This window comes from Bacillus rossius, chromosome 3 (genome assembly GCF_032445375.1).
Source record: "Bacillus rossius redtenbacheri isolate Brsri chromosome 3, Brsri_v3, whole genome shotgun sequence".
Lineage (NCBI taxonomy): Eukaryota > Metazoa > Arthropoda > Insecta > Phasmatodea > Bacillidae > Bacillus > Bacillus rossius.
In genome coordinates, this window is record NC_086332.1 from 26,631,429 (window position 1) to 26,659,226 (window position 27,798).

Consider the following 27,798-nt stretch of genomic DNA (forward strand, 5'->3'; position numbering starts at 1 on the left):
AATAATGTAATGTTAGGAGAATGAAAAGGGTTAAAACGCGTGTTTTCAGAATAAGTTGTATACCTGAAACGCCCCGTAAATATTCTCGATTGCACCCGAAGGCTTTGCATCACCCTTTTTAATCGTAATTTCTCCACCATCTAAGGTAATGATTACCGCTCAAATTTCATAGTTGCCATATGCACGACTAGAAAACTGCGCGCCAGTTCAGAGCCTTGCGCTTAGAGGCGATACCGCGCTAGAAGCACCAGCGAGCGTCGCACTTATCATTGCACATCTCACTAACGCAGACACTAGACGGGCCCCTTAATCAATGTAAAAGCTAAGTTTAACCATTGAATGGTTTATCTTCCCCTGGGCTGCTACTCTTCATGACGAATGAGACTAAGCCAAGTGAACCTTTACTTGCTTATCGACCGAAAAAATTTTTTTACGAGAGACAAGTGTTTAAACTAGCTGTAATGCACTCATCACTAATTCATCACCTAAACTGTTTAAGTAGTTTCATGTAAAAAAAACATATAGGCTATTTCCCATTACATGATTTTAATGAAATAATATTCAGTGGCAGTGAAGAGTAAACATAAATATAATCAAACAGTTACCGTAGGCCTATAAATACACAACAGACAGACCTTACATATAGAAGTATGAACAAAAATATAAAAAAAGGTATGATTGTTCTATCTTGTACTGTTTATCATAGTTAATATTTACATCCATAACTTTGCTTCTTTCCATTTTCAGTATGGTAGGTAAGCTACACTTCTCAGTGTTTTTATTTTTCATATTACGAGAAATAATTAATCGAAGCGCCTGAGATGAGCGCTTTTCTTTGGGTATTTCCGTTTACGTAAACAATTCATTCTCTCAGTACTTCGTGCTCAAGACCATTCGTACTTTTCTCTTACAGGTTTTATGTTTTTGCCCTATTTCGTAAATTGCGTTTCAGAAATAAACGTATTAAAAACCATCGCTCCTTATCATGGCAGACATTATTCAACAGGTTTTCTGACAGGCGCAAATTAAGTGACTAGTGTTTCTCGCATAATATATATAAGAGTTTATTTCTTTTAATTTGATTAAAGTTAAGAAACATTAACTTAAGCCTAATATGATGCATTTAAAAAATCTTTTCCAGTGTTATTCGTGCCTTGCTAGAGCTAGTTTTTCAACACGGCTAACTCAAATCCAATTATATATATATATATATTTATTTATATATAAGATGAAGGAGACCAGTCCAATTAAAAGGAATTATAGCCCAAAATATTTAACTGTTTTGTAATATTAGTCATGCCTATCAGCAAGAATGTATTATTTAATGATAAGTCTCGACGTGCTACGGGACCTGTCTTTGGACGCTTGTTGACGTAAATATTCGTGGGTGGGTGTAACTGTCATGGCAACTGCAGCCACTAAGTGAAATAATCATATATTATCTCCCGGCAGTCACTCACAGAGCCTTTTTGTCCTTTGAGCTGTTTGTAACCAATGATAAGGATATATATATACACACACACGCAGTCAAGCAACCAGGAACCAACTATAGCAACACTTTTCTCGTCCAACAAATATTTTCACGAGGACCTGTGAATATAATTTTGCCCACTTTTCACAATACACATAATTTGGAGTCATAGGATTTTTTTTTTTTCAAAATCAATAATTTCCAATGTAATTCAGAAATATTAATTATTTTCGACCAACACTCTTACTGTAAGAAATGTAGCTGAATGCTGAATACGCAACCTCATCGGTTTACGACTTTCCTTGCCAATAGTTATAATAATACACAAGCTCCACATTTCGGCTCAGTGGGTTCCTGGGTAAAATCCCTGGATGGGTCGGAAATGTTTAAACTGTGGAAAAATCTCCTGTGTGCTGTGTGATCGCTGCAAACTCCACACCACGGAGTTTAATGGCCAAACCATCGAAGAATCACCGACAGAGGAGAACCCGGTATGTGCCGCTGTTTACCAGACGTTACCAGAGGTCATCATCATCATCAGACTTGGAAATAAAATTAAAAAAAAAATTGTATAAAATAATAACGAGGATGCAAGATGGGGGAGGGCGGTATGCCAGCCCGTCTGGGGCCGAGCGCACCGGAAGGGTTGCATTCTTGCTGTGCCGTCCCCGAGGGCGAAGGCTCAGGAGCCGGGGCGCGTCTACCTGCTCGGCCGGCCTGCGGTCGACTGAGCACTCGTCCACTTTCACTTCTATCTGAGCGTATGTTTGTTTTGGGAGGGGGTCTGGGTCAGCGAAGAAGACTCTAGTTACGTCCGAACCACTCGTTTCTCTTCCACCGTAAAAAAAAAAAAAAAACTTCCGTCTGTAATTGGACATTATACGGCCCATCTCATCTGCAGTCTGGTGAAACGTGTCTGTAGCACTTTTACCCGCCAATTTTCTAACTAAAAAATTGGTTGTCTGTAAAGTCGGTTTACGGACGATAGTTTAACGTGACAACGTCATAACAAAACATTGATGAAATGATTGCATACTTTATGAATAAAATTGAATCATTTTTATCTTAATAATAAAAGAATAAATACTTGAAATTATACTAGTAATCAGATTTTTAAAATACAAGAATATTTAACCTTTATGCCGAAATTGTTGTAATAAGCAATGAAAACCACATTAACTTTACACTTCATTTTATAAACAGTCGAGTGTAAGAGTGATAGATGCGGCGCAAGCGTACAATGAGCGTAACGGGACACAGCGTAACGGAACAATGTGCTTAACGGGACACTTTTTCGTGCGTGCAGCCGGCGTTCATCGATTTATTAGACTTTGCCACGTCAAAAGTAACTTAACACATTATAAAGTACATTTTAAATATGTGAAAACAAGTCACTCATCTTCGTTCACTTTAAATCTCCACAGTGAATATTTAGCAACTAAAAATTTCGGATAACACGTGTATTGGTATACCAGCATAATTCACAGTGTACTTCAGGTGGAACTATCTAGAAAATATGTGAAATTCCGCTTGTAAAACTATCTGTATAAATCCATAGATTCCAGGGAACAGTTTCAACCAGCTCTAACTTGACAGTTGGTTTACAGAGTTGGGGTGCTATCCGCAATTCACCTCACGCACGAACGACCGATTTCCGCGACCAGAGCAGAAGCAGACACTGCTGTTGCTTTGGAGCGAGTGGCGTCACGTGTTGTCTGACCGCAAACAGCACGTATTGGAGGGACTTTATAAGGTTAAGAGTATGACGGATTGATATGGAAATAATGTATGATCACAGGTATAACTCGAATATTCCGGGAAGATACCATACACAAATGCTGTTTCCTAATATCTTCTTAAAGAACCGTTAGCTTACAGGATCTTTGAAAAAGTCAGTGATTTTTGTTGACCATCCGAATAGTTGTAAGAACCCTTACAGAATTGTCAACGTAGACTTTCGTGAAAGTACGAGACGCTCAAGTCCTTATATGCATCTTAAGTCTTAAGGCCTTTCACAGACTTGTGGCGTGCCTTAAGTAGAAATGTGATGACAGTCGGTAGCCGAACCAGCCAACCACTGTCCGCATTTTTTTCTGTGCATTTTTTCTGCGAACTTATCAACTCGAACGCTTGCCATATATATGGATGTATGTATGTGTGTGTGAGTAAATATATCACGAAGAATCAGTAATCACTAAACAAATGATCGCCGCCGAAATATTTTTGATGCGCCAAATTGTGTTAGAGCTAGGAGAAACCGGACGTACTATCACAACTAATTTCTCACTAAATGCAGCATTTATATACTAAAAGATCCGTTAGTCAAGGGCGCTTCAGTAAGAGACGCATCCCTAATATTTATAAACATAAATTTGTTCAAATGAAACAAAATGGATTGCGTGCACGCTTCATTTGGCTCACGACACGCCAAAACAAGTGGAGGGTAGCCATCCCGTCACTGCACGAGCGTGACTCGCGTCGAGTTACGGTACGACTGTTGCCAGTTAGCAAGTCGTTGCCTTCGTGCGAGTACCGGGACGCGACGTGGATGAAACAGTAGTCCGGAGACCACCCGCGGACCTGACCGCTGGGAAGCCTCTCAGGGCCCGACGCGCAGTCGTTAAAAAAAAAAAATGTTTCCACGATCGTAAATCTGAGCACGCACGGCCTTAAAATAGGCATAAACGAGGGTTCTGTTGTAAACTGGAGGAAGTTCACCAAGTTAGAATAGCTTTATATTTCAATTCCTGTATTACAGCCCATTAAAATATTTTTGTTATTAATAGGAAACCTCTTTAAGTCGCCTTCCCAATCAACACTTAAAGCCACCATCGCTAAAGGCATTTTTCTCAAACGCCGAGTTAGTTATTTAATTGTCTTGTTGTTACTGTTAGTTAATTAATTACTGGTAATGTATTCCGATAGATCTCTTTTATTTTTTATTGGGTCACAAATTAACACATCAGATATTACGTTGTACTCAAGCTGTAAAAGGTGAAGCAATTATCATAGTTATGAACAGTTGCGTAACATTTTACTACGATTAAATAACAGTTTTAAAATATGCTTAGAAAAAAAATTGACACAAATATTCAATGCGAGAAAGCTATCGCATTACTTTTACAGGAAAAACCCTCGAATGATACATTGTTTGAAGTTACAGTAAATTTACGTACTTTTCAACGAACAATTTAACTCGAATAAACAATTATTTATTCTTAATTACAAATACCTGAATCTTCGTGAAAAATACGCCGTATTTCGACTTTCGAGTTTTAAGTTTCGTTCTTAACAAAAGAAAATACAAACTTGAACAAACGAAGAGTGTTCTTACTGTAGACTTAACCAGTTTTTTTTAATGTTTTGATAATATACCAAGAATATCCTTTTGGATTCATGTTCAAAATGAACTGTGTCCGAAAATTTTACGAAGAAGATCCTTTGATAATTTGTAACCAGTGTTCTCCGTAACTTGAAAGTTAAAAGTTTTATCATTGTACTAATAACTTAGAAAATGCAATAACCAACATGGTGTGACAGACCAAGCCCTTTAGTATTCAAACCAACAACGGTGCGCAATGTTTCGTTATGGGAAAAAAAAAGTTTTATTTTGAAAATGACGTGGTGTTAACGAGAACTAACTGTTCACCTCAAATGTAACAGTTCTCGTCTGAGTTTCCTCTTTCGGTTTCTAAGCTATATATTTTGTGAGAGAGAAGAAGGTAATTTTTCAAAGTGCCAAAGAAGCGAGGCGATGAAGAGAAAACCGCACGGCGGTAAGTAACAGGGGAAGGAACTTCACTTTCCCCCAGGTCCAGCGGCTCTGAGAGATTGCCTGCACTTCAGTCTGTCCGCCGCACGTTCCTGCCATCACTCCCAAGCAGCGGTTCCCAACCGGTGGGTCGCGACTCGATCCTAAAACTATCAGAAACCATCGAATAAACCATCCGAAAAGATAAGAAAAATCGAAACAAATCGAATTGTGTTTTGATTGTTAACTTGGTTCTTGATTTTTGGCATCTGGGGCAGACAACAGAACCATTAAATCCCTCCCAGATGACTCACAGTCACACAAGTGGTTCGGATCCCATTATTATTTATGCAGGTCCCGTGCGAGTTTAAATCCTACCAAATCCATGGAATCCCGAGTCTGAGTGCACATCGAGAAAAATAATTTGCTTGGGAGCCCAATTTTCCGTACGTGAAATCTTCTCAGAGTGTTAGTTTAGCAACAATAATCTGGCACTGTTATAAACCTTCTGTATACAGATAACTGTGTTGCTGATAATTTGTTCCAATTAAAAGTAAAATTCCTCACTTTCCAACGAAGAATGCAACTCAAAACAATTCCTTTTGGTACAGCCTACAGTCGTAGGTACATTTAGAAGTACCTACTTATTCAGGAAACGTTCTGGAAACTTCTATAAACTTATGGAACATTTAAAAAATTTAATGTTCATAACACCCTATATGTTCTCCAATATTAAAACAATTTCTCATATTCGAGGCAGCGAAAGTATTTCGAATGTTTTTAACTCAATGCATCCAGCATGGAATAGCTTAGAACGATTTTTCATACTATGCCTTTTGAGTAGTAAATGTTTTTGACCTTCAAACACAATTTTTTATCACTTGCACTAATACGAGGGCGTATAAAAATTTAATTTTGATCAATGCTTAGGATAATATGAACATGGTTTAAAATAAATTCGAAAAACTTTGATATTAAGGATACTTAAATTTTTTTTAAATTACAACTCCACCTGTTTTTAATGTAACAGTTCGTATCATGAAATATTGTTTCAGCCAAAGGTTTTAGATAATTTTTAGGATTGTTACAATAAATTATAACAGATTTTATAGTATATCTGATAAAAAATGTTATGATTTTCTTTTTCCTTTCAACACTGATTATTTCCAACCCTTGAAGTAATAGTTGGTTACATAAATATTTACTCTGACCAAATTTTAAGACCACATAAATAAAGTTAAAATTAATAATAACGGATTCAATAGTTTATATGGTACGGAAGTTTTATATATATATTTTTATTCCAAACCCCTGTTTTTACAACCCTTTGCAGTAATTGTTCGTATTATAAACATTGTTTCAGGACAAAGTTTTAGATGATTGGTTGATAATTTACAATCAATTGTTATAGATTCTATATGTAGTTTCTCTAATAAAGAAGTCATGAATTTTTTTTGTTCTTTAACCTGTTTTTTTTTCATCCCTTGTAACAATGTTCGGTTGTATCAAAAATAGTTTTGGACAAAAATATTGTATAACATTTATAAGGTTTAAAAACAATTTGAATAGATTTGACAGTTTGTCTACAAAATGAGGTATGATTTTTTTTTTCATTCAACCCCTGTTTTATTCTTCACTTGCAGTATTTATTAGTTGTGTAAAAAAAATTCTCAGCCACAATTTGTAGATATTTTATTATGTAACTGTTTAGATGTGTTTCGTGCAAAATTACGGCAGTTATCGTGTCCATAAATTGTGATATATATATATATATATACACTTATATATATATATATACATATATATACACACTTTTCAGTTGGCGATGATTTTGGGATCTAAGATCCATGAAACTAAAAACTAGATAAAAATATTACCCGAAGTCGCACCATAGTAACGTCTACAATAGGTAGTCTTACTTCTAAATCTACCATAAAGATATTTCTATGTCTTCGCATACAGACTTCCGAGTTATGTGTTAGTTGTAAACATAATAAACACACGCTTGGAAGTAGGGAGTTATACCTTTGAATATATATACTGTATAGAAGTCGCGTTTGGATAGGATTTACTCTACGTTTTTCAGAAGCGTATGATGAGCAGCTTGGGAACTTCACCGCTGCAGTGCGCTGCCGTAACGCCCTGTATCGTCTTAGTTGTTATTTACACGTTAGAGCGCAGCACTGTCGCCCGCTGTCATTCCCGCACACCCCCCATCAATCATTCACTGCAGCTCAAGGTCGTTCAACGGGAGGGGGAAGGGGTGTTTGAAGAGTTCGACACTTGTCCGCTAGGGACCACCACAAGTCGATGCCCTAGAGATGTGTGGCGATTGCGGCGGTGAATTAACCAGCTACCTCAAAACCGTATTAGAAATTTTAACCTGGGCTGGCGACTTCTAGACAGTAGGTATATATATTCAAAGGTTATACTGATGTGAACTTAAGGACGTGTTCAAAGTACAGCGATCAGGAGTAAAGTTCAAACGGTGCCTGCAAGTTTACCAAGGTTTTTGTAATATCTTCGGTGAAGGTTGTTAAGAGCATCCTGGCAGCTCGTAAACGTGCCCGCGCGCATCCTCATCCCGGAGGCGAGGCCTCATTACCGGCCGACTGGACCGCGATCTCGGCACCCCGCCTGTCATCAGCGCCGCGCCCGGGCGCGCAATTAGGCGCGCGAGGTCACGTGGACACACGGGACCAGCTGTCTCGCCGGCCGACCTCCAGGGAGCTCGCGTGCCGCACGACACGGCGGCCGTGGGCTGCGTGTCGCGACCTGCTTCGGCGAGTCGCCACCAGGGCGGGACTCCGCCGAGCCCCGGAGTGCGCAGTCTCTCTCTCCCTATCTCTCTGCCGTTAGCGCTGCCCTTGTCTCTTCGCGCGCTATTGCCATGCATCATACGAATTGAAAAATCATTTTTGAGCAAAGCCTTTTTTTTTTAAATCCCAAATATAGTTACGCTCATCACTGACTCACTGAATCTGTGACGCCAAAGAGATGTGTATACCTTGGAGAAAAGCGTATCATTAAGCACAGATATTATCCTACTCCATAGAGATGTGTATCACTACTAAGTATCTTTGAATATATATACTGTATAGAAGTCGCGAGTGGATAGGATTTACTCTACGTTTTTCAGAAGCGTATGATGAGCAGCTTGGGAACTTCAAACCGCTGCAGTGCGCTGCCGTAACGCCCTGTATCGTCTTAGTTGTTATTTACACGTTAGAGCGCAGCACTGTCACCCGCTGTCATTCCCCGCACCAAACAACTATCATTCACTGCAGCTCAAAATCTTTCAACGGGAGGGGGAAGGGGTGTTTGAAGAGTTCGACACTTGTCCGCTAGGGACCACCACAAGTCGATGCCCTAGAGATGGTGGCGATTGCGGTGGTGAATTAACCAACTACCTCAAAACCGTATTAGAAATTTTAACCTGGGCTGGCGACTTCTATACAGTATATATATTCAAAGATAGTATAAAACAAAGTCGCTTCCCGCTGTCTGTCTGTCCCTATGTAGATATGCTTAGATCTTTAAAACTACCCAACGGATATTGATGCTGTTTTTTTAATAGATAAAGTTATTCAAGAGGAAGGTTTATATGTATAATACATGCATAATATAGTAGAGAAACACTGATAATTTTAGAGGTTTCTAATGTGATGTCGTAAATAAACACATTTTTTGCGCTTACATTGTAAACGCTGGCTGAACCATAGGAGATAGATCATGTTGTTAATAATTGTTGATTATCTTCTGTTTTTATTCGAACGAATTGTAAGTAAAATATTTTTTATTTAACTATCAAAATCGTAGTTTAAGTTAAGGTATTTAAGTTCAAAAAAGAACTGAATAGAATAGGTATCTTTTATTGTTGATATTTGTTGATTATCTTTTGTTTTTAGTCTATATTTATATTACGTATATTTATCATCAGCATTGCACCCATGCGAAGCCGGGGCGGGTCGCTAGTAAATATATAAAAGGGAAGAGTAACAGTAGAATAACATTTGAAATACAGCTATATAAGTGGAACACGCTTTAGTTACGTTTTTAATCTTATAATTAATCTATTTACATTAAATTTCATACCTAAGGTGTTTTCAGCTTCTATTTTTGGCCTTTGTATATTTGGTTAAAATTGGTTTGGAAACAATAGCACACTTTACTTAGGCCCTGAATGAAAAACTCAGCAATAATTCGGAAACCATGCATCGCATCAAAAAATTATTGGTAACAGCATTTTAAAAATTTAATTAAGTTTGCCTCGAAATTTTTGCTTGCATTTGAAACACGTGTATGTTTACTTTTATAACTAATAAAATTTCGTTTTGTATAAACTTTTAATTAATTATGAATAAAAACGAGTTTATTGCTACCTTTGGCTGACAAAAGCTATCACATAAATTTATTCCGAAATAATATATATGTTTTTAATTTATCTAGTATGTAAACCATTTTTAACACTTTCTTTAAAGTATGGCATGTTAACACTTATATTTGACCATTTTTTATGAAATGTGTCATTAAAAATTGTTTTAATACGTACTCAATATACGCTAATTATAGTGATTTTGGTGTTTACTATAACTCTTTTTACATAATTTTTAATTCTTCATAGAATATACTCTCCACTAAAAAAATGTATTCTTCCAAAAAAATTTTTTTTGGTCCCTTTTTTATAAAATAAATAAATATGCTTTAACTTATTAGTTTCTTATCATATGTGATACCAAGCCTCTTAATTAAAAACATTGGGTTAAATTGGGTACCTTAACACTAAGCAACAAGTTCTCAATAGAAACTAATTTTAGAGGGTAAAGTTAACAATTATAAGTAGGCTAACTTATTTTAGACGTAAATTTCTTGGTCATATATACCCCCAGAAACATGCATAGTATCTCAAAACGATTATTTTAGTTTAAATTCCTTGTATAAACTATAAAAAATTCTTTGAATTTAAAATATTTATCCTCTTTTTATAAATGTGATTTTAATACCAACCGTAAAATAGTTTGGATTTACTTTTTTCGATAAAATCCTTTGTTACGAAATATTAAATGACCATTATTTGCACTTTCATGGGTTGTATTATTTAAGATTTAAATGAATAATTGCATACAATTGTGGACTCACATAAGAACTCTATTGCTAAACAAAAAATTAACATGTGTACAACTTAACCGAATTTCAAGTGTAAATTTCTGAAATTACTAACACTTTTAAGATCACGGGCATTGAGATTAAAGAGCAAATTAGTGGAATCAAATTACTTTAATAAATAATGGGCTTCTGCGGGAAAAAAGCTTATTGATTATAGTGATAACCTCTTGTTTGAATTTTTATTAATTTCATAATGATTTTTTCTTGTGAATGAAGATACATAAATGGTGGGTTTTTATAGCGTGTTCTGATAAGACTGACGGCTCATTAGTTTTGTATTCAATCGTTTGTCCTATAATTATTTTAATAATTTCTAAAACCGTATCCAAACTTATAACTTATGGTAAGCCTAATTATCCTGTCATCTGGCGATTAGATGCTATGATTTGACGAATGGATGCAGAATTATTTTTTAAATAATTAAAAATGCGAAGTGGTGTTAATAATATATGAAACTCTACATAGTAAATGTCATTAAAACGTTTTGTCGTAAACTCAAAATCTAATCACTAAACAACATCTATCAAATCGAGTATTATGGATAAAAACCCACTAATCAAGTGTGTAGAGTAAGTTAATGATTGCTAGGCCAATATTGAGAAAATAAAGAAAACAGTAACCCTTGCAAAAAAATATATATATATATATTTGTAAGTTTTGTAAACATTCTCAAGGTTTATTTGCCATAACAAGTTTCAACTTCTCAAAATGTATTTTTCAGTTTATTTGCAATAACAAGTTTCAACTTCTCAAATTGTATTTTTTAGTACTGCAACGATACGAAAATGTACGGAAAAGACATCGGAATCTGCTAGCTAAAATTGTTTCAATTTGTGTCTGTATTTGGGAAAGTATTAAATTGTCTCTATAAATAACTTCTAAAAGCAAGAAGTACTCTTTATTTTACCGCTTAGTTACAAGTTTAAGTTTATAATTAATTGCACGGTTTCGTTTAATCGAATAAGTCAGTGTACGTGTTAATTTGTGTCGATTGCAAAGAAAATATACAAAGCTCTTAAAAGCTTAAAACAATAAGTAATTAGAACTAGAAAAAATTACCCATACGTTAAGTCAGTGAAAGTACCTAACTACTAAAGATGGCATTGAATGCATGAGTTGTAACTCAATCCAAAGAAATGTTAGCTTAATCTGGCAGAGATAGTTACAAAAGCCAGAAGGTAGACATTTTTAGCTGATCTAAAAAAAAAAAAAATATCATATTAAACGCGAACCAACTATATTTACTCTTCTTGCACGTTGTGGCAACGAGATGAATGTGGTTAAGCTGACTTGGGCTAAACATAACCCGACTTTCAAGCTCTGTTGGCAACGACCTCCACACAGTAGGCTATTTGGCCGGGTTCTCAGTTCGAGCGAGTAGTAATGTTACAAGTTGTGTAAACCGTGTTCTCGTAAGAGCCGCGGCGTGTCCAGCCGGTCACTTTGTCCGGAACCACAGTAAACCCAATAAAGAAGACCCGTGGGATGAGCTCCCCAAACAATGGTCTTCTCCGGACAAAGCGGCTGGCGACTCTCCCTGAAGTTAAGAGCTCCAGAAGTCACGACTTCAGCTAACCTCGTCTCGTTTGGACCACTAGTGACTCAAAAGGGGAACGTGAGAAAAATATTTTTCTCCAGGACTTCACACTTCGACAGAAACTATTGAGACTCCATTTCGCCCGCCCGGTTGGACTATTGCATTCTCGTGTCATTATTTTCATCTTAAGCAATTTCTTCATACATTTTACTGCAAAAAGTGATGACCAACTGACAACCTGCAGACCACATCGTTTAACACGGCCCGCCTAAACAATCTTCCGACAAAGAAATGTTTTTAGGTGTACGTGTACTTTTGCGCGTTAGCCGTCTTTGTTTGCTCTTAAGTAGGAGAAGTCGTCAGCAGAACGTGTTCAGAAACCGAAGTAACCTATCCTCACAAAAGTATTATTTTTTGTAATGCATATTGTTTCATGGTAATTATGTTTATATTTAAGGTTTTAATATTTTGTAAATACATTTCTAAGTATTATTATTCGTTACTACTTTATATGCCACACGTTTTTATTGGCCACTGTAAAGAACTTAATGAAGTTAAAAAAAAGTCAAGAAAATTTATTATTAATTCTTGTGTGTCTGGCCCCTCATATTTCTTTCAAAACTGATATCTGGCCCTCGAAAAGATTTAAGTTGGTCATCACTTCAATGAAGTATTGTATTTTGTGTTCTGTATAGATTATTGTTACCTGGTATTTGTAAAAATATGTCAGCCAAATATTCAAGATATAATTTTTTTACCTGGACACATGAGTGTTTATTTCTAGTTTTAAATTCTGGGTAGCATATATAAAATAGATTTTAAAATGTCATTTTATAAATAACCCTTCATTAAATTTAAAACATGTAATTTGTTAAAAAACAAAAACTCTAGGTAGCGGAAATGAGAAGTATTCTGCGTGTTTGAGCCAAGTCAGCATACTTAAAACTAAGTCTTTTCCTTAAAATGTGACTGTCTACATAGTGTTAAATCTTAAGTACTCAGTCTTAAACTAACATTTTTGCTCTATGAATTGACAATAAAAATTTTAAATTCTAGACTATATATTTTATTTTTTTCGAATGTAGTTATAAGTAGGACTTATTCAGACCATTTAAACTCTATAACAATTTACTTAAATTAGTATAAGAAATAAACTTGCACGCATAGTGCATATAAATTATAAGAATAACTAACATATTAAATGCTGCTCGTGGTCATGAAGATTAGGAGTAAGTGATTTATCGTAGACAAATTTTACTGTTAGTCTTTAAGGGCAGTTAGTGGTGTATCTGTATTAGTGAAGCGGCGTGGTAAGTGCGACGTTCGCTGGTGCTTATAGCGCAGTATCGCCTCTAAGCGCAAGGCTCTGATCTGGTGCGCAGTTATCTCGTCGTGTATGGCCAACTACGAAATTCGAGCGGTTACCGTAACATTATATGGTGGAGAAATCAAGATAAAGTTGCAATGTATGTCCCTTGAATGATTTCAAGAATCTGTACCGGTTGGCTTATGCCCAAAACACACACTGAAAACAGGCCTTTTAGCGATTTTAACTCTTCTTAAATTACATCTTCTAAGCTTAACTCGGATACAAAACTACTTATTGCCTCTCAATGTATTCTTAAGTGCTTGTCGTAAACAGATACCGCTCGGATATATTGAACATTTGTTAAATCGCGTGGTTTTTTCTGAAGCTTTGCACTTCGTCTGTGTACCCAGGTAGGCGGGGCCCTTAAGGGCCGATTTTATCTCATCCAGCACCTCGCAGTTACGCAGCCAGTAGTTATACACATCCGCTCTGCATTTATAAAAAAAAATTAAAAAAAGGTACAAGTGAAGGTGGGAAAATCGACTCTAAGCCGTTCACTGCTGAGACCACAAAATCGGAGTGTGCTAGATCATCGTTGGAACCGCCATCGTTTCGCGTACACACTGCAACTTTTTTTTGTAAGTAAAACATAAATACTAACGTAAAATTAAATATATTTGTAAATTTGTAAACTTACATGAAAAATGACTGAGTCACTAAAAAATAGTGTTCGCAGTAATACTGGGTTCGGTTTATTTCCCCGTGCATTAATGCTTTGCGTTCTCCCAGCACCTCCAATAGTTAAAGTTACATATTTGTAAAATGTTCCCTGAGTAGCTTTCCAGTATTAACTGCGCACATTAATAAGCATAATAAAACAAAATAATGACCAATGTTTTATACTCTGTTATCTTCTCCATGATTTAAAAGAAAAACTATGCTTGAATGAAACATCAAATAAAATATAAAATGTAGCACCCATTTTCGAAATAAAGATTCAGTATTATCTCGAAAAACATATTTCATCCGTGCAAAATTAACCATAGCCATGTGTTGTACAAAGTTACAATATCTTCATTGTGGTATCACAAACCATTTCTTGGCAACAGGTTTCCAAGGGAATCTTTTGTAAAACACAGCGCTCCTGGCGGGGACTAACATCCCTATGCCTACTCGCCCGACTCCGGTGTGCTCATTGACAGCGCCCAAGGTTGCAAGCTCTCCGCCCTTCGGCTTGCGTTGCACATGTTCTTACCACACTGCTTCTCCCTGTGTGGTTAATGTCAAATGGTTTTCCAGTGTGTCTCAGCATAACTCTGGCCCAGCCACTGGAATCCCTGAGTCTCTACTCTTCATTATTTTCTTCGTTATTTTCTTTTAAGGAACAGACTGGACCTGGAATGTAAAGTGTTATGCAGTTTAATGACAATACCACTAGCATAAATCTGCAAAATTTTCGCGTTATTATTTGGCTGAAATTCTAACTTCAACTGTGTTCTCATTGTACCATAAGTAGGTTTGGCACGCCAAAAGGGCAATAATGAACAAATAATCAAATAGCCGGAGGGTTGGAATTTAGCAACAACCATTGGACAATCGACCCGCACCTTTTTTGCGTGCCAACGTGTGGAGATCATCCTGTGAATTCGGCAGATCTATAACCACTATAGATCACGGGTCACGTGACCAACTCTGAATGAGTAGTTAAAGCGAATGACTATTTTGCAAAAAAAAAATTAAAAAACAACCCACACCAGCGCTGAAGGTACAGCGTGGCACCAATAGGGACCGGAAATATTTCGCGGGTTCAGTGACCTCAGGGATAGTCTCACGTTCCCTGCTAGTTGGTCGATGACCTTCGAGACGCCTCAACGGGGAAGAATGTAATGTCGATACTTCTTTGGCCGCACAAAGATATAGCCCATCCGGGACCATGACTGTATGTCTCACCTCGTGACTGTTATTCCAAGAGAATGGTTTGCATGCCTGAACACCTTGTTTGTTTGTTTATGGCGAATATAAAAATATACATACACACAGTTGATTAAAACAAATATTATGTTTAAGAAAGCAACTAAAAGGTTTCGTCAGCTCAACAGTTTTGTTTGATATCGTAAAACTGGGATTACGTTACAGCAACCGAACAAAACCATTAGTTCCTCCGAGCGGTCGGTCGAGTACCCCCCTCCCCCCAAGAGCCAGAAGGGCAGCCGCCGGCAGCGCAGAGGGCGCACCGGGGCAGGCGGGGAGAGGGGTCAGCAGGTCAGCAGGAAGTTATGCCCCTGGACGCGGGGCGGACGCGTGTTGATTTACGCGACCTCCTCTTCGCGCGGGCGCCTGTGAACGCGGGGCCGCCGTTAACTGCGCGGCGGCGTCTTTCATCGCCGTGTGTGGCTGCCGGGGTCCCTGCCCGCCTCGCCGCGGCAAGGCCGCGCTGGTCCAAGGAAACAAACACCCAATAAAAGGGCACACACCTCGAAAAAAAAATCTGTCCAAAACAGAATTCTTCACACACACTGGTAGAGTCGACCACGCTTAACAACATACCCAAATTTTACCGCTGTAGACCTAGTGCCTATCACCGAAAACGAGCAGTTAAGTACTAGATGACAGCGACATACTGGAGTCAATTTAAAACCCTCCCATTTACGCGATTTTCAACGCAGGCTCTCCATAAACCTACCAAAATAATCTGGAGTCGCTATTACACATATTCATGTTAAAAAAATGTTCCGAAGGTTAATATTAAAGGTAATATATTAATCGATTAATTTTTTTATCTCCGTCAACGATATAAAAACCTGATTAAAATATAAATCAAAGGGTCCGACGTAACAAACACCTTAACAAAAGTTACTGCATACTCCTTGAACTCTAGGATTACATAATTTTCAATAGGTTAGCCTAATTGATTGCATCGCTAGAGTGTTCAAGCGTAGCAGTGTCGTGTGGGTACGGTTCTACAGCCGCAAGCGCTGGGGCGACTTTCTCTCGCACGAAATCGGCGGTTTTTCTAGTCTCCGGTAAACTTGACCCAAACGAAAATTTATTACAGTGGATATTTCAACGTTTTCTAGTAACATTAAAATGTATACCTCCACACACGTCACACCTAAAACGTGCAGCCAAGTCTTAAATAATAGCTTCTTGAACGCTCCAATATATATCATTCCGTGTATAAAATTACCCTGGAATTGTGTGGAATACTCGAAGCAGGTAGTCACTGTAAGACCATATTCAGCCGTTATAGTAGGTATACTTCAGCTGAATACTTGGGTCGTTCAGCAAACTATCAATTATATATATATATATATATATATATATATATATATATATATATAAACTTGTAGTTGAAGTATATACTTAAAATATTTAGTTTGAAACTTTTCCGTTATAATCTGCCAAGTTATTTTTTATACGTATGCATACCATAAGTGTGAAAAGCATTAATTAAATATTTAGAAAACGGAAATAAAACTAATATTTTGCATTTACATTTCTATATGTTATTTATTTTATGTTTGCTATTGAGACCTATACAGGGCAATTACCTACTGAAAAAATTAATAAGCGTTTATTATGTGAGTGCATTGCTTATAGCCTCTTAGCCGGACAAAATGTACACCAATTTTTTTCACCTTACTACATACTATCATATCAAGTGGTTTGAGTAAATATAAAATTTCATTAAATATCTTTATATAATTTCAATTATACCATTTCGATATTTTCCACCGCCCATATTTTTGGCGTTTACGTCTATCAACCCCTTCTTAATTTCAGCTCCCTCCCCCCCAACCCTCGGAAATTTACGCCCATGAATTATCATAATCATAATTTAGTGACGTATAAGTTCAAGTTCACCACTCATGCCTATACAGGACGAGCCGTCCACAGCCTCGAACCCCAACATTTAGTACACCATTTCCGAGGCATTCTGTTCGTCGCGTAACTGATTTGGACACTAAAGAGTTTAGGGTAGGGGAGGCGAGGGAGAATACCTTCGGGCTCGATGAAGACATCGTTATTCCGTTCACACTCTGTTAAATTGTAATAAAGTCCTCACTTAGCGACGTAGTCACTTTTCTTAGCAATGTTAATACAGAGACAACAATACCGACTCCTTTACCAAATGTAACTATACTAATTAATGCTGCCAACATTACTGGTCTGAAAGAGACCAATCCAATGGGTTATCACATTCCCAAATATGAAAAGTTGTTTCGGTGGAATCACAGTGAGCGCTGTTTAATTTAAGAAGAACACCATTTAGAAATCTTCCAGGGATATTAATAAATTTACGGATTTCTTAGTGAATTTGCGGGCACTGAACACTAAATTTGACTTTTTAATGGCGAGCGCGCGCGCGTACGTGTGTGTGTGTGTGTGTGTGTGTGGAAACACTGGCTTGTTTATTTAGTTCTGTCCGTGCCCTGATTATTACAAGTTATTTTGAGGGGATGCGGGAAAGCTATATATCTTACGTATAATTCCTGTAGTTTACGATAATGGCGGTCGAGGAAAGGTTGCCAAAGATTTTGTGTTACTTTTAGAGTTGGCGTTTGCAAATAAACAGGCAGCTAGAAACAGCAAAAAAATATATATATATATGTATATTATTTTTTAACAAAACACAATAGTTATATTTTTCTATTACAAATATTAATAACATACGTATATTAAAAGAACGGGATTAATGTTTCATACTAAAGTAAAAATAAGCCGTAACGATTTTATTGATTTTAACAAATAATTAAATGAATTATTTCATAATAATTAAAATGAAAAAGAAACATAGCTATGGAATTCCTGCTCTATATATATATATATGTGTGTGTATATATATATATATATATATATATAGAGAGAGAGAGAGAGAGAGAGAGAGAGGGAGGGGGGAGGGAGGGAGGGGGGAGAGATACTTTGCAGTCTTTTTTAATGAGTTTCAACAAAATTGTAAATTTCGCTTTTGTTAGTTTCAAAATTTTGAGTATGCTTAAGATTTCCTGCAAGAAATGCTGTCGAAAAATTGTTAAATTACTTTCATTAAAGTAATGCTCGCTGAAGTTTCAAGAATAAATTCTAAATAGCTGCATATGGCTATGAACTGCGGAGTAAGTATATTATATTTATTACATCATGTTCATTTAATTACCACGAGGTTTTGGGAAACCAGTCCTCCGTAGCGTATACATTTGGAGCGTAGCATCCGTCTTGAGTCCTCAGATTTGTGACGTCTTTTTTACACTATGTTTAAGAATAATTTAGCTAAGTCACCTCCAAAAAGCTTGCATTCAACTTAAGCTTTATTATTTACCATTTAGGATTTTAAATTTTTTTTTACATATTTTCAGTTTATAATAATAAAAATATTATCATAACAAAATACACATAAAATCACCCTAATCGTTAATTTTCGATCAAGATATTTGTTATTGGGTCTCAAATTTCTCATTAGATTTTTAATAAACGCGCTGTGAATGTTCCAGCTTGTGATCATATTTTATTAATATTTGTGCGATTTTTTTGCCGACATTAGATATTATTTAATAATATAGATATCATTTAACAATAGCAGCACTACGTGTTTAGCAACAACAATTGCTGCAGGTCGCGGATAAAAGCTGCAAAAACATCTCCTCTGGTTCACAATCCTGCAGAGATGCTGAATTCGACGCCATGTGAAATCAAAGGGAGGAGGGGGCATTACCAACTCTATACTAAATAGCCGCCAATATTTATTTCCCCAATCTCCGTTTCCTGCGTGATAAATCCATCGCCGTGTGTATGCTATCTAACCTGCCACAGAAGCAGTATCAGCATGGTTCCTGTGAGCTGAAAATAATGTTTATTTTTATACCTGCAGGACATAGAGCTTCGAAACTGAACGAGCTGGAGTCGTCAGCGCAGTAAAACAACTCGTGGCAGGAAGAGAAAACAATCCAGAAACAAAACATTGCAGCAGTAGTATACAAAAGATTCGTTTGAAACCAGTTGCCAAGAAATATTTTGTAAAAGTCCAAGTAAGATCTTGTAAATGTTTACAACACATGGCTATGGTTATTATCACATACATGAAATACGTTTTTCGAGATAATATCAAATATTTAATACAAATATATGCGCATAATTTTATATTTTAATTGATGTTTCATTCAAACATATTTTTTAATACATGTAAAAGATAATATATTCGATTATTTGTCTATATTTTTATGCTTATTAATGCGCGCAGTTAATATTGGAATGCTATTCAGGTAACGGTTCACAAATAACGTTTCTTTATTTTAGGTAACGGGACAACATAAAGTTTAAATACCCGGGTAAGAATCCGAACCCAGTACTACCGCGAACACTATTTTGTAATGATACAGTTTTTTTCATATAAATAAATAAATTTTACAAATATCTGTAGTTAATAATAATTTTGTTCCATTCACAAAAATTTACAGTGTCGGGTTAATTTCCGAACTTTCTTCATAAAAGTTCTGAACTAGAAGAATTTTCCGTAGGCCACCACCTAATAGATAACAAGGACCGCAGTGATAGACGATGCCAACAGCTAGTAGAACTTATCAAAAATATTCACTAACATGTCTGCTAGAATCTACAAAACCATGCAAGAAGTATTAAGTAGGTAATAACAATTACAAAGGCCACGGTGGTTGGTTGATCAGTCAACTCGCCTCCTGCCAAGTTGTGCCTGGTTCGATTCCTGCCAAGTCACACTCAGATTTTTCACAAGTGGGAAACGTGCCTTGATCGGGTGGGTTTTATCGGAGTACTTCTGTCCCTCCCCCCTTATAATAATGTAAGTTCGCAGGAGAATCTTCCGAGTCGCGACCCCTGGTTCTCTTAATCTACTAATCGTTCTACCACCAGTCCTAGGATAGAACTGTACACGAGATTTACAACAGTAACTTTAGGGGGTTGAATCTGCTGACCAGTATCAACATCCGTTAGTTTCTCCCGATCTGTGTCCGATCCAACCGGGGATTGAACTTGGATCGCTGTGAGGCGTGGGGGTTGTTGTGGTATTACAACTTAATTTACGAGTTATTCAAGAAGTTGTGGTATTTAGCAACGATAAAAAAAATCCTTTGAAATTTTAAAATAATAATGCTCTCACAGCATTAAAAAAAAAAACTTACCTATAAAAGACAGCATTGACATTCCAAATGAATTAATATCCCAGAATCATTCACAGATGACGTGCTTGACTGTTACTTGTTGCACGCCGGTATCAAAAATTGTCCTTTTTTTTAAGTTAATCACTAGTGAGTCGAAACCGCGGCGAAAGTAAAATGGTTGCAACGGCAGTCTTAAGTGCCGACGGAACACCGCACCACGCGTCTTCGCCGACGAGACACTTCGCTGGCGCACTAGTCACCGGCTGGAGTCCGTGTCACCTGACGCGGCGAGCAGACCGCGCGCTGTCACTCGGCATCTGCAGCTGCGACACGACACCTGCGCGCGACGGACACAGGACACGGGCCCTGGTCGACGAGGCTCCGGCACACCGTCGCGACCCGACAGTCCTCCTCGGCACGCGCGCGGTCACCGGCGCCTGCACATCTGCACATCTGCCGCTGTCGCCCGCCCGGTCGCGGGCTCTGGACGCCGTCCAACCGCACGCGGGCGCCGGCAGTCGTCCGCGAGCCGCTAGCAGCTGTATTTCTGTAGCCGTGTGCTGGAGAGGGGGGTGAGCCATTCCACCGCCCACAAACAATCTCGTTAATTCACCGCGGCGCGCCGGGAACACCAGCCGTCGCTTCCTGGTGGTCTCGCACGAGCCGCCGCCGAGGTACCGAGCAAATACTTCCGCGAAGAAAGTGACACTACTTGGTGGGTTATCTGACGCGAGCGAACTTACACGCCACGCTCTTGCAGAGAGGGTTGTAGTTCGATCCCAACACCCCTGCATGACTCATTATTTACGAGCATCGATTCGGCAACCGGTGGTTCGGAGCCCGCTATAACAGTGTGCGCACGAGCTCCAAGAACGCGGGGCCCTAAGGGCGACTCTGGCTCGCGCATCACATGCCTCACAGCCTCTAAGCGCCGGGCGACGAACTGGCGTGTACTCATCTTCACGTCGGCAACGCGTCTAAGTGACCCTATCATTTTTATGCTGGGATATTGAAGATAACGTCCATATGCCACTTACAACACCCGTTTTAGTTGTTTTTCGCTGAGCCGTGAAAGATAACTTGTACAGGCAAGTATAAGTGCAGTCACATTTAATGAATCTTGAGAGGTTTTTCGTGAATGGCGTGCTAACACCCGAAGCTCCGCGCGCCGTATGGCGGCCTTAGCCAGGGGGCCACCTAAAGTCTCTGTGCTTAACCGTGCGATGTAAAACCTTGCCACAACAAACCAGATCTATTTTAGGTGGAGTTACGAGGCTTTGGCGTGTTCATTTGGTTGCAAAGAAGGCTTGCACCACACACACACACACATCTGCTTATCTTTGGAGACGAGGCCTGCGGTGTTTTACGACACGCCTTGGAAGAGCACAGGCCAGTTATAAACAGGAAAGGAGCAGTGTGACAGAGTGATGTGCGGCTATTAGCCTCTGGCAGTGGGCGTATCATAGAGGGTTTGAGTAACTGCAGAACAGTCAAATCAAACCTGTTGTAGAATAACACGCCCAAGGGGCCGACCCAGTCAGGGGAGTATCTGTGTCAGTGAGGCGTCGCTCGCTGGTGCTTCTAGCGCGGTGTCGCCTCTGAACTGGCGCGCAGTCTTCTCGTCGTGCGTAGGACAAATATGAATATTGAACAGTGATCATAACATTATATGGTGGAGAAATGACTATATGGGTTTTAACAATTCCTTTAAGTATTTTCAAGAATCTGTACCGGATATTTAAAAAAAAATAGTTTGAAAACAAAATACGCAAACAGATCTACTTATCCGCTCTAAGCGTATCCTTAAATGGCTTTCGTATACAGGTACCACTCGGATATCTTGAAATAGCAAATTGATTGATAGGGACACAGGGAACATTCGGAGGTGCAATGATAAGTAGGATAGCTTCTGTATTCTTCTGCATACTTGGACACCGGGTAGCATCTGTTTCGACATTTATTTAGTTTATGCTTTCACATTGGCTTAGAGTCCACCACGTAAAACTCAGGAGACAGTATCAGACGCAGAACAAAGGGATAATTATTTTATTTTTAGACTATTGTGATATAAATCTGCAACTTTTGCCATGTGTCCAGTTATTGACCACTTACACGCTTCGTAACATGTGGCGTTTGGAATTTGTTGATGCTGCTGGACCAGCTGTGTGCCGCCATATGACTGCCCATTTCTGCCATTGTGGGTGGAGTCTAGGCTGGAGTTCGGTATGAACAAAGAAACGGTTTTCGCTTCTGAACACTTAGGTCTTCCTAGTCTGTGATCGTTCATCAGGGCCGCCGTTAACTGCAGCGCTGCTGACGAATGTGACCAAACAGTTAATTTTCATTTCATTTATAAAAATATTCTGTAGTAGTTGATGAGCAGTCACGAACCCAAATGTGAAAATGGCTTGTCAAGCAAAGTCAGCTCAATCAATATTTAGCTCCAGTCACAAAAAAAAAACGGTGTTCTGAAGGGTGGCGAGTGTCTTTTGTAAAGAGATGTAAAAAGTCGAGTTGACACTCAAATATCTATTTTGTCACCTGTTTGTGTCGCGTGCACCGTGGAACGCATGACTGTAATGACGAAAGGCGTAATATTCGATGGGCTCCACCACCTGCTGTTTACGTTGTTCCGTCGCGGAAGCGAGAGAGGTGGTGCTCATGTCCGACGCGCGCAGCCAGCATGCATGACGGCCGGTCCACACACGACGTTTTCAGCAACGATTTACCTGCGCAGGTCACATCATTGTAGACAAGACGTAACGTGTAGACAGGAAAACTGCGCAGTTTTTTGAACTGTGCGGAGAAGGAACACGGAGAATAAAAACTGTGGCCAAGAGCATTTGTGTCCGCGCAGTTTAGTCGACCTGCACAGACTTGTCGTAGCGTGTGGACACTTCCTCCGTCTTCTCAGTACACGTTCTTCTCAGTTCTCTCTCGGTATTTGTGCCGGAACAGTGTAAGTTGTTCAACGATGACCGATTTGCGACAGTGTTCACGTGAATTTCTAACAGAGTTCATTGGTCTGTACAAGTCCTTTCCGTGTTTGTGGCGGGTCAAATGAAAAGAATATAGCGATAGGGACAAAAAAAAGTCAAGCGTATGAAGCACTTGTGAAAAAATACAAACAGGTTGACAGAGATTAAATCACAAGAAAAAAACATTAATTGTTTGAGGTCGGTATACCGGAAAGAATTGGCCAAAGTAAGGAATTCTCGCAACTGATAGGATAAAACTTGGCTGCAAACTGTGTTGTGTGGACACGGCTAAACTGCAACCTTTTGTTTGCACAGTTTTGCCTGCGCAGTCAAAACTGTGTACAAAACATTGCGTGTGGACCGGCTTTAACGCACTCCGTCCACCGCTCACGTGGTCGCTGTCTCGTCGCGCGCTGATGAGCATCCCGCCAGCAGGGCTCCTGACCTCACCACTCAGCGGTCACGCGATCTCAACTCAGCTGTTAACATTCTCATCATCATCATCATCATTTGATGTGTGATATCTCAGCTCTCGGCATACGGCATTTGGCAGGAGTAGGGACCGGAAAAATTCGCGAGTTCAAAGACCTGTAGGATGAACTACATAGTTCTACGTACACTCGGTCTAATGCCACCCACTCATTCGCTGCTGTTTCGTGAGACGTTCCAGCGTAGCAGCCTGTGATTAGATAAAGCTTTGGTTGGGTGTTTCTCATTGGCGCAGAGTCATCCAGGTGAGTTGTGAACCAATAGCAGAGGCAGCACTGAGGTATAACGATTTGTATTTTAGCCCATCGCGAAATGAATTCGCGAATTTTTCCGGTCTCTAGGTAGGAGTCGTTTCGGGAATGGAACGGAAACGTGTAACCACGATGCTGCCACCTGTGGCGGATGGTGTTTACCAAAGTTCACAAAGGGAAACTTTATATGATTAACAACTTAGTGATTTTTAACATGGCAAACAGCTAGAGACCTGCAAAATTTGCGGATTCAATGAACTTCAGGATAGACTCTACTACACTCTACACACTCGGGCAAATGCCACCTGTTCATTGGCTGCTGACTTGTGAGTCGTCTCGACCGAGTGTCTGTGATTCGACACTTCTTTGAGCGAGGGTCTCTAATTGGCCCTCATTACTCCAGATCAACAGTGAACCAGTGGTGGAAGCAGCGCTAAGGTATAATTATTTGAATTGTAGCATATCACGAAATGAATCCGCGAATTTTGCAGGTCTCTACAAACAGCATTTGTTGAAAATCTGGTCCAAATCCAGGCTTTAGTTTTTTTTTCCAAGTCTTTTTTTATCAATTTTATCGGAGCCGTTTCATTGTACAGTTTAAAATTTCTCTCTGCAAATCGAATGATTCGATAGTCGAAGTAGCTGCTCCGGCAATGAATTCTAGCGGCGAGTGCGGAAACTACTTGTGATTCGCGTTCGTAAACTTATTTGAAAACACAATTACTTGCGTGTATTTCCCACGCTTGGAATTAGGCTATTTCAAGGAAATCTACGTTAAATTTCATTCCGAATTTCGTATTATGAGTGTATTTGCAACATGATAGATAACACAGGAGTTTGCTCAATACCGAGGTTACATGTTACACATCTCTGGCGAGTACTGAAAGACTCGCTGACATTTATTTCCCCCCCCCCCCCTTCCCCCTTCTTTCACTGCTTTCAGCACAAGACACTGCCTTCCTGATGACAAAATATAAGTATTTATTGAAGTTATAGTTATTTAGGCGCATTGAAGACGAAATTAAAATAAGGCAATGAAGTGAGCGCGCACCATGGACGGGAGTTTTAACTTAATGAATTCTAATGCGCATGCGCTGAAACTTCGTCGAGAGACTGCGGTTGATCAGGTTCCAGATTCCCCTTCGTCACCGATCAGCGTTGTTGCGTGAATGCGCGGTAGCCATTTTGTCAAAAGTGCAAGGCTGGATTCGCAATTAAAAAAACATAAGCGAGTGCACAGCAGGCCACGCGCACGACTGTGCAATACGACCTGAGCGAAGTAGGTTCACAACTGAACTATTACTGTTAAATTCTGACAGTGGCTTGTCGCGATGTATCCGACCTCCGACATATGTTGGCAGTGTTAGTAAGTAACCATATTAACTACAAAATTATTATACTGTGACTTCTGACTAGCAATTTGTGAGCATAGTTTTTCAACATATAAATAAATAAGGGTTATATGAAATTTGTATTTAACCATTCAACCAACGAAACCTTTTTATTTACAAAGTTTGCTTTTATATGTAACAGCATGAATTAATTATTAAAGCAGGAATTACGCCTGAGCATTGTAATATCTCGACAGTTTCTTGCCAAAATGACATCCTACTCCACTCCAATTGGTTGTTTGCGCCATGCGTCCGTAACAGAAATAAGATACCTACACATATTAATTTCCCGCCTGTGCACAGGACCTCTCTCCCGTGAACACGACACAACAGCGCTGTTGTGAATCAGTAGATTGGAAAACATGGCGGTCAAATATTGTGCGCACGACCTACTGTTACTGTTACTGTTTTTTTTTTTTTTTTTTCAATTGTGCGCCCCGCTTCAGTCTGTGTGGATCTCGAGATAGCTACGTGAGAGTATATCGTAAGACGTTTGTGTATATACCATTGCGTTTTGTGGTTATGTCTGACGACCGTCGCTTGTTTCAACGAGCGACGCTTGAAGAACAGCGATCTGCTCCCGAAGCTAGGCGGGCTGACAGGCGCCTGTCAAGTCTTCTCCTGCGCTCGCCTGTTTACCGACAGCAAGTCCTCGACGTGCGTCCTGGGTTGTGTAACTCTCTGTGCTCGTTGCTCGTTACTTGTTCTCTTGACGTACCTTGCTTGGTTATTTCTCTGCTGACAATGCGAAGGTAAAGATACATTCTGAACAGACAACTTGGCAGTAATTAGTCGCAGACTGCAGAAAAAAAAATCGTAATATTTTATAGAAAAAAATGTAAATGATGAAAAAAATTTGTGCAAACACTCGACGGAAATAATAAAGATTTAGTAGAGGACCAACAATTTTCTCGCTGCAGGCCTTGAGAATTTCCACAACGAAAACAAAGTTTTGTAGTTTTATTTTGCTCCAGATTTCTTGGGCTGAGAGTAACAGTATGCGGCTATCAGGAGCGTACGCTGAATTTCATCTTGGAAGGGAAAGGAGGGCAATTTTGCCACGGGTTTTCTCTCTGCGTTGGCCCCTGGCCTGTATGGATGTAACGATTTATTATTCACAAATTTGTGCCAAAACTATACATCTTTTTAAATCGCCAAAAGCAACTTTTTTTTTTTTTAATTTTCGAGAGTGTTGGTAAGAAAAATTAAGCATTTTTGTGTGTTTAAAAATATAAGTTACTATTCCACGATTTTAAACAAACAAAAATTACTATCCTAGGAGTAAATAGCTTTACTGCAAAGGCTACCTACGCACTATTAATTCAAACAGTTATAATTAAAGAATACATGATCTTAATTAATGAGAGAAATAAAATTCCAATTGACTTTAAAAGTCTACAAAAAATATTAAATAAAGCTTCGATAAAAATAAAACCTTTTAACAGAAAATTTATTTTAGTTTCATAGTAAATTGAAACGAAATGACATGACACGACACAGCATAATATAGGAAACCACCCTGCTAAAGTCACAGAGACAACCAGACTTGTGGCCGACGTGGCATCACTGGCACGAGGTAGCCACATTGCATGTCTTTATGGTAACTTGGTGAAACCGATTTTTTTTCCCCTCAGAAAATGTCATGCACCATGTTGGTTAGACACCGAAAAAATTTGCCTGAAGTGTTAGTGTTTGCATTTATTAGAAACAGTTTTAAATAACTGTAGCTTATGGAAACGACTGTGTGTTTTACGACGGAGATTCTGATTCATACTTGCCAACCATTATCAGACGTGGAGAAGCACCATTTCCACAGTGTTTTTTTGGCGGAACAGTATGCAAGAATAAAAGGTGGCTTCACCTACGTCACAGCATGCCGTCTCCTAACGATCCCGAACTCCGTGGTCACAGGGGTGCCAACGTGAAGCGGTGGCATGCGGGAATCCTTCTTTTCACAGACGAGAGAGCAAACGCCCGATCGTGCATCATCGGTTTTTTTTTTGTTCATTGTAAATAAATATGGCCCCTTGCAATTTTACGCAACTTGTATCTTCAGTAAGGAATTATGCTATTTCTGATTTATTTTTAGAATACTGAATCGTTTTGTATCTAACATGTTTATAAAAATTACGAAGGCTCTGTACTAATGGTCAATTAGGTTAGGTTAGCTACATTAAAATACTTTAAAACATTGTGGACGGTTGATTTGGTTAGGACAGCTACATTAAAGATACTGTGAAATCATGTAAACGGTTTCCTAGCGCTGGATAGCTACATATTAAAAAGTTATTTGCTAAGCAACCATAAAATGATTTTACAGTAGTT

At 38.8% G+C, this 27,798-nt stretch overlaps 1 protein-coding gene across 1 annotated transcript in view; it reads right to left on the bottom strand.

The window, feature by feature from the left end:
- Window positions 1-20,764, bottom strand: part of LOC134530414 (Kv channel-interacting protein 1-like) — a 286,452-nt gene extending 265,688 nt beyond the window's left edge. The window contains exon 1 of the mRNA XM_063365217.1: window positions 20,386-20,764. Coding sequence (XP_063221287.1) covers window positions 20,386-20,407 — 22 coding nt within the window. The 5' untranslated portion in view covers window positions 20,408-20,764. The remainder of the gene's footprint in view (window positions 1-20,385) is intronic.
- Between the last annotated feature and the right edge of the window lie 7,034 nt (window positions 20,765-27,798).